General features: G+C 51.0%; 1 protein-coding gene across 1 annotated transcript in view; it reads right to left on the bottom strand.

Moving 5' to 3' along the window:
* The window catches only part of CD244 (CD244 molecule), a 16,565-nt gene extending 14,497 nt beyond the window's left edge, over positions 1 to 2,068 (bottom strand). Inside the window, exon 1 of the mRNA XM_025044024.1 lies at positions 1,193 to 2,068. Coding sequence (XP_024899792.1) covers positions 1,193 to 1,265 — 73 coding nt within the window. The 5' untranslated portion in view covers positions 1,266 to 2,068. The remainder of the gene's footprint in view (positions 1 to 1,192) is intronic.
* Positions 2,069 to 8,434: the final 6,366 nt, after the last annotated feature.

The raw sequence follows: 8,434 nt of genomic DNA, 5'->3' as shown, positions 1-8,434 counted from the left end.
CCGCTTTGTGTCCGCAGCCCCTGGGCGTTCACAGCTTCTCGTGTGTCCTTGGGGTGTCCTGAGAATGACCCGCCAAAACCTGACATTAGGGTCCAAAATGAACGTCAGGACCCAGGCCCACTCCCCTGGGCCGCGAGTTGAAGGTCCCTGCTCTCCAGCTCGTCTGGTCCAAACTCATCCCAATCTGCCTCTGAGATGCTTGAAAATCATTCATTCATTCATTCGCTCAAGGAACGTTTCCAGCACCTGCTATGCTGGTGCTTTGTTGCCCAGTAACCACAGCCGTAACTACGTATCGATCGCGCGAATTCATCGGCTTCGAGACGAAGCCGCGCACTGATTCACCGCGCACTGATTCACCGCGCACCTCAGCGCCCCGTGTGGTGCGGGACCCCGTGTGGTGCGGTACCCCGTGTGGTGCGGGACTGCGGAGCGCAGCCCAGGGGAGGGAGAGGCATGGACCCGGAAGTGCTACTGTGATCGCAATTAGAATTCGCACAATATGATGTAACGATGTGATTAAATGTCTTGAATACACGTTCCCTTCCATTAAAAATGTTGAAATCTCCCTGAGAATCTGGCTATGACAATGAGGAACCCTCAGAAAGAGCCACAGGTTAAACTTTACCGTCTTGTCTCAAGGTTTTCTAACTCGCCTTCCGCTCAGTCGACAACGGGTTCCTGAATAGTCCCTCTTCTTTGACCCTGATTAGAAAACTAAGAGAAATAAACAGATGCCTCCAGAAGCTGTGGAACAGGAGAGCTGCTCGTCCGGGGGGGCTTTGTCTGGAGTGCGTGGCTTTCTCCCTCAGGGGAAGACCCATCGGCCTCTGAGCTTCAGAACTGCCCAGCATCCTGGGGAGACCCAAGCCCAGGGCCACCTCTCCTCTGCTGGCAACCTCATGAAATTTGAGGATATTTCCTTAGTGCCTCCTAGAGTTGGCAGGAAAGACACTCTCGCCACCATGCAGAAAGGCGAATTGAAGCCAGCAGAAAAGAGTCCCCTTGACTGAGGCTGCCCGGCCTCAGACCTTCTCAAGGACCCCCCCAGGCCACCACCAGCCTGTCCAGACGCGTCAGGAGCTGCTCGGACTCACAGCCCCAGGTGACCAGGCTCTGGATTCTGATCTCCCTGCAGGCTGGTCCCCGCCTCATGCCAGCCTCCACCCCACGCCGGGCTGGGCCGCCTTACCTTGGCCCTGATGCCTCTCAAGGAGCAGGAGGAGTGTGAGGGCGAGAGCTTGCCCCAGCATTCCACAGGACATCGGGTTAGTCAGTCTGGCCCCTGTCCCAGCAGACGCTGCACCATGCACCAGCAGCCACCAGCAGTCACCAGGCACCAGGAGGATGATGGGAGAGCTGCCTCACAGCCTGTCCGGCCACAATTTCCTCAACTCGAGGCTGCTGTCGTTGCCTGAGAGGTAGCAAGGCCACTGAGAAAGCCCCAGTGCCTGGACCCAGTGAACTTGCAAAGTTGGCCTCGAGTGGGTGGGAACCCAGGTTCACCGCCACTCACAAACACGCTTCGAAGTCCTGCGGCTTACTCTGCCACAGCCCAGTGGCTTTGTCCAAAGGGCAGACACCCAAGAAAATTTCCAATTCTCTTCATCCTACCAGCAGCGTGGAGAAGCCTGTGTGGGGACCAGCCGTAGTGCCAGAAGGTCCATCCCCCCAGACCTTGGGGGCGGGGCGGGAGGCTGTGCGGTGAAGCCCCAGCCAGGCAGTGAAGGAGACGGGGGAGCAGCAGCAAAGCCCGACAAGCCCAGGGATGCCCCGGACTCGAAAAGCAAAGTTTAAGCACATGCAGATTCGCCCGTTTTCACAAGAATCGCTTTCGCTCCAGTCCCGACTCGGGCGCCTTCTTCCTTCTTTTCGACTTTCCCCGAAGACCTCTCTCTTCCCTTTTCTTCTATCCCCAGACTGGACGTAGCTGCTCTTGCTGTCCTGTCCCATCCGGTTCAGCTCCACCCTCCGGAAAGGCCAGGCAGCTCTGGTGCTGCTCCCGCTGCGGAGGGTGGTTGGTGGCAGGGGCACCTGCCCCCCCCTCGAGGCCACACCCTGGGGACCCAGCCCTTCTCTTCCTTCGGTTTCCCCTTTAGTAGCAAAGATTTTCTGTTCCCTTTGGCTGTCCCTTGTTGGTTTTCATATTTCATCCACTTCCGCTCAGGACAGAGCGCTGGGTCGGGAGTCAAGACGGAGACTCGGCTGCGGGGAGCATCCCAAGGCCCTTTCCACACAGATGCGTGCGCCTCGGTGACGCGGGTGGAGGGGGCGCGGCGAGCGCTCCTCAGGGTTCGGGCTCCGGAGCCCGGGTGTCCGGGTCGGCATCCTGGCTGCACCGCCCAGCTACGTGGTCTCGGGCACCGCCCCCGACCTCCCTGCGCCGGGTCTGCATCCGAGATCCCGGCCTGGCAGCGCCTCCCTCGCAGGCGTGAGGGCTAAAGGGGCTCATGCACCGAAAGCACTCAGGACGGGCCTGAGCACTCCAGGTCGACGACCGCCACACAGCAGAGCTCCACGCTAAGTGCTCCTGCGCTAAGTACTCCCGACCAGGCGACCAGACCCTGGACCCCGGACCCCACGGAACAACCTCGGCTCCCTCAGCTCCTCCCTCCATGAGGGCAGATATAAGGCTGTTTCCCACCGAAACCCGCTCATCTCCAGTTCTAATGAGTACCCATCTTTCTCACACCTTTTTTTTTTTTTCTTTTTTATCTGTGATGGTTTTACCCAACATGAATGCCACTCCTTCTCAGCCTGAACATCCTTAAGGATTTCGGCCTGTGCTGCACGGGGTACTCCCCTCCAAAGAAAAAGACAATGTTAAGTGCAACAGAATATGCCACCCCGAAATATGCCACTTTGGCATATTATTTTAACCTGAAGGTAGCTGAGAAGTGGATACAAGAAAAGCTCGCTCTCTTTGGATGGGAGGGGGGTGGGGAAGGGATTAAGAGGTACAAATAGTTGGTTATGAAATAGTCTTGGGGGTGTGGAGCACAGCACAGGGAATAGAGTCAGTAGTATTGTAATAACTATGTGTAGTGCCGGGTGGTTACTAGACTATTGGGGGGGGCACTTCATAAATCATATAAATGATTACCACTATGCTGTACACCTGAAACTAATATAAAAAAATACTGAGTGTCAACTGTAATTGAAAATGAATGAATGAATGAAGCTCTCCGTGTCAACTGTAATTGAAAATGAATGAATGAATGAATGAAGCGCTCCGTCTTCCCCTATTTGCCTGAAAGCAGGACATAAATCTATTCAGGTCCTTCCTCTTCTCTACCAGGAAGGACAGAGGCTAATCACCAGAGAGAGCTCTGGACCTCAAGCACGGAGATGACAAAAGAACCTACGTGACACACCTCACTAAGTAGCTCTTATCTTCCACTAGCTTCCCGCGATCTCGGAGCCCTTCTCCTTTGTCTAGCCCTTTCTCTAAAATTTTACTGTTCTTGGCTTAGGGTGCTGTTGACACAAGCCCAAGGTCTAACCACTCCTCTGAGCTACTCATCTCTGAAAGCTCCCACAGGTAGGCAGATGCTCATGTTCACACACTTCTGTTTGCCCCAACTGGAGAACCTGGGAGAGTAGACAGGGAAACACATACCTTGACTTCAGGTATTGTGTGTACAAACTGTCAGGGAGAAATTTTTTCCTCATACCCTTCTAGGTTCTTTGGTTGATCTAATAATTATATTGGCCAAAGAGAGATAAACAGGAAAAAAAATTAATTTCATACATATGGAAACTCGTAGAAATGAGACTCCACAAAGTGAACAAAGCAGACCGCCTTTAAACCTTTTAGACAAAGAAACAGTAAGTTTCTGAAGAATGACAAGACAAAGAATTTCGGGCTTGGGGTAGTAACTTAATGAAGAAATAACAAGGTTTGTTTACACAGACTCCTCAGTCCTAGGCTCCTTGTCTCCAGTGAAAGAAGGTCCCCCTCTCTCGTGATGCAGGGAGGGCACCTTCACAGGAAAGATTAATTTGCCACTTTCGAAAGGACAAAGGAGAGTCAGGCTGTCCTTGCACTTGCTGTTTCTTAAGTGACTTTAATTCAAAATAATCAATATGCCAAAGTGGCACATTTTGGGGCGGCCTGCTTTGAACCCCATCGAAGCAGAATTAGAGGTCATAAGCCTGTTAGGATGTTGCCAGAACACTGGTGAAAAGGGTTGAGAGAGAGAGAGGTCTGCAGCCCTGGGAGTTGTCCTTGCCCCGCTGAGCGCCCTGGCTACCCAGCCCGTGCCAGGTTCCCTCCTGGGGGAGAAGGGACCTGTTCTCAGCACTGAGCCTTGTTCGCATAGGTCAGTGTCTTCCTGGGGAGAGTTTCAGTGTGGTCCTTAGTGGCCACCTCAACACCTTAGACCATGAGCTGGGCTCAGAGGCAGGAATAGGCTACAACCAGGAGCCTGGCCCCCTGGAGAGGACTCAGCACACCAGGGACAAGCAAATGAGGCCACTCATTCTCTTCCTGGCCCTGCAGACTGCTCCTCTGACTCTACTGGCCACATACCAAAAACGAAATATTTGTGGTACCAACATCTAAACATTCAGGGCCGGGGATCCTGTCCCCCAGATGCCTTCTGCTTATTTTTATTTGTCTAACACAAGATAACATTGGTGACAGCTACCACGGCAGCTCCTCATCTATCTTGACATGTACATTTTGGAACTTGACACTTATTCATTCACCGTTTATTGACTGGCACGATCACAATAAACACAAGCTCCCCACCCTGAAGAAAGTCAGTGACACCAGCTAAGGAGCTATAAAAAACAGGGAACCAAAAACTATTGTCATTATTCTCACATAGCTTAGGAATCAACGAAGAAGCAACTAGAAGGAGAAAGTAGATGTGTTGTTGTGAGGACACGGTGGGGATGGGTCTCCCCACCAGTCACACCCTCCCACCCTCTCACTCCTCTCTCTCCACACAGCCCTTGTCCAGCTGCTCCTGCCCATTCATCTCCTGGCTTCCCGCCTCCCCAGCGATGTCACGGGCCTGGCTGGAGGCGTCTTAAAGTCTGATTCGAAGACAAATGACGTTGAGTGCTTTCTTGTAACTTCACCTATGAATAGGGTCCCAGTCGCCAGACCATCGCCTGTTTTAGTGCAGCTTGGGATCTAAAATCGGTTTTTACGGTTTTTTAAGTGAGAAAAAAAAAAATCAAAAGTTAATGATTTCATAACATGTGAAATTATGAAATTCATGAAATACAGTTGTTTGTTTGTTTGCTTGACCTTCTGCCATTGCAGGGCGCTTTCTTGGACTTCTCCCTAGTTATACGGCGTGTTCCTCTAGATCCCAGGCGATTTTTCCTTGCTGCCGCTCCTTATTTTCATCACAAATTTGATTTGGTCGCCAGAGGGATGAACAGAGCCTCTATCATCTACGCTATTTTTTTTCTCTCCACAAAATACAGTTTTATTGGGACACAGCCACACTCATTCATTATTCTGTAGGGCCCACAAAGTCTGAAAAAATTTCTTTTCTAGAAGCATCTTTGACCTTGCTAAGTAGACACCATGAGCAAAGATCATCCTCCCTAGTTGAAACAAACATTTATGGGCAAGAAGTTACCACTGAAATTAAATGGTGGCAGACACGTCCAAGAAATACTGTGGGCCTCTATGAATCTGTGGTGGACGTGTGGAGGGGGCCGCTGCTGGGCTACAGGCCAGGACTGGAATGGTGGTGAGACAAGGACGTGGTCTCCTCGTGCTGGGGGACTTCCGACGAGGACAGACAGCAGCTGTGCCCCGGAGGAGTCAGTCGCCCCCACACGTCCCAGCTCCACAGCGTATTGAACTAAGATATGAAAATTGGGTCATCTACATTTCCTTATTAAACTTTTTTGTTAAATAAACTTTTATAACAGTCAAAAAAAATTCTCTACCCATTTAGTAGTTTGCAAACCCGTCCTAAAATATCCAGTTTGAAAGTAGCCATGGACAGCTCTATTATGAGAGCTATGGTAAAGGGCTTAACAGCTACTGCCTCGTCTGCTTCCAAAACTTCATAGGGTAGGTATTATCACCAATTTTTAGATGACAACACTGAAAAAGCTTAGCCGACTTCACAGAAAAGGCTGGAACGCAAGATCTGCCTGACTCCCAAACTGGCATGCTTCCCACTGTACGGCACCCCTGTTAATTCTCTGACGGGCACGTCCCCAGCTGTCAAGCCTGCTTTGGACCCCACCATCGGTCCTACTGTTCTCCCTGGAGGCCAGCCACACAGTGATCTTCAGACATCGAAACTACAGTTTTGTCTCACCCAAATCTTTCTGTGGGGTTGACACCGATTTTTTTTTTAAGTTTCTGTATGACATAGTTTTAAGTCCCTTTACTATCCAGATCTATGGACGTCTTCCAATTTGTCTAAAACCATCGTAAAGTGTGGCGCCTAAAACACAACTTGATTACAGGGGTATACTGCCATCAGCAAAGATGGAATTTATTCATTCCTGCCTACTGAGATCTATTCGAATTCTCATTCTGCAAGCTGATGAGGTTGCTGTTCTCATCATCCACAAATGATACACATGCCTTGTTTTTCATCTGGGTCACTAGCAAAAATGCGGTGAAGTTTACCTTTCATTCCAGAAGGTGGCACTCACAGGCCCTCCATTTCGTCAAGAGCATATTTGTCTCATTCCGTCCCGTAGATCCTGTTGGGATGGCAGACTCGGGTGACATTTAGTCACAGTTCTGAGGAAACCCCAGTCACATCATCACTTTCAATGACACTCTCCTGATACTCACGTTCCCACCTACACAGAGAGCGAACTCGCTTCTGGCTTTCCTTCCCGTTCGGGGCCGCCGTGAGCGGGATGTAGGTGCCCAGCCTTCCCCAGCTGTCCTGACACCGATGCCCATTCCTGGCTGTACGAGCTCAGGCAAGTTCCATGCAATTTCTGTGCCTCTAATCATTCAACAAGTTACCCACAAAGAAGGAAAAAAGACCCATTTCACTTTAGATCTTTACATCTAGTACCGAAACAATAGATGGGAGGAACTACAGAATTGAAATTTTTCCTTTAGGTCGAAGTGGCACTTTCTCTTCACCCGTCGCGTTTAAGCTGTCACCATGCACCCCGGAACCTACTTTCCTCTCCCCTGGCCCTGACCCCTAGCCCCTTAACGCTCAGCCACTTTATCCCAGTCACGGTGCCTTCACGTCTCCACACACCCGTCTCCTAAAACTGCCCCATTCCCCATGGCCCAAACCTCCCCTGCACGTGGGAAATGTCCCTTTGAGTCATTCTCATTCAAGCACAGACCAAAGGTAAGTTAAAAATTAACTATGAAGCCTTGAGGCAGGCTATCTCTAATGTCTTCATAAGGCTACCAGAAGGTTTTTGAATGGACAGGTAACTCTGGGAGTCCCAATATTCTCAATGTAGAACTTCAGGATTTAAACAAACACAATGTGAAAAATAAACATTTATTACAAAAATTAGTTTTGACATTCTACAATGGAAGCAGACAAGGTGTTTTCTAAACCAAAGGGGCCGGTAGCAAATGACTCACACTCGCCAGTGTGACCTGGGGCGCGAGGCGGGTGACAAGGGCGGCGAATCGGCAGCTCCCCAGCTTTCTCCACATCCCTCCCACCCGGGCTCCCAACCGTGCTGCACTCTTAAAATCTCATCCTTACAGAACCATCTCACCATCTCTGCTTTTATTGCCTGATTAATTTTATTTCCATCTGGAAAGTTTTTTACATTGCTTTGTGACCCTTGCCAAATGGTTTGTTTCGTTTTTTTCCTTTTAGATCCTTGCCAGAAAACTCAGCTGTTAGGGATTTCCCAGCAGTAAGGGAGCAGAATATGGCAAAGCGGTGCTTAGTCTCCCCCATGGAAGTAAGCAAAGTTGACCCCAGAAAACCCTTCATTTGCCCTCTTGCTAATCCATCAATAGACTGAGACTGTGGCGGATGGGGAGACAGTAGTTCAAGGGCGAAGGGATGGAATGGGAAGGGAAGAGCGAGGACAGGCAGGCCTGCTCCCACCTCCTCCACGCAGCTGGCTGCATGACCCAGTCTCTAGCTGCCCTCTCCTTGAACGCCCAGCCCATTCTGGGCTTTAAACTGCTGACACAGATGCAGTTCCCAAATGATCTGAGAAGTCCTCCTGCCTCGGGCTCTGGCGTTTGTCCTGCAGCCTTAGGGAAGTCTATGAACACCCCTGGGGGGCACACTTTGTCCCCTCACTCAGCCATCAGCCCAGCTTGGCTGCCGTGCAGCAGAGGGAGGCCTGCCCCAGAGGGCCGTGGCACCAGGGTGGCCTGTCAGGAGGCCCGCCTTGAGACAGAAGGGGAAGGGTGGTGTAGGGAGCTGGGCGCCGGCTGCCTTGGGCACTTTCCAGTGCGCACAAAGGAGCCCAAGAACCTCACTCCCCCATCACAAGAAGC

The sequence above is a fragment of the Pteropus alecto genome, unplaced genomic scaffold, assembly GCF_000325575.1.
Source record: "Pteropus alecto unplaced genomic scaffold, ASM32557v1 scaffold101, whole genome shotgun sequence".
NCBI classification, from domain to species: Eukaryota; Metazoa; Chordata; class Mammalia; order Chiroptera; family Pteropodidae; genus Pteropus; species Pteropus alecto.
This window is presented reverse-complemented; position numbering and strand designations above follow the sequence as displayed.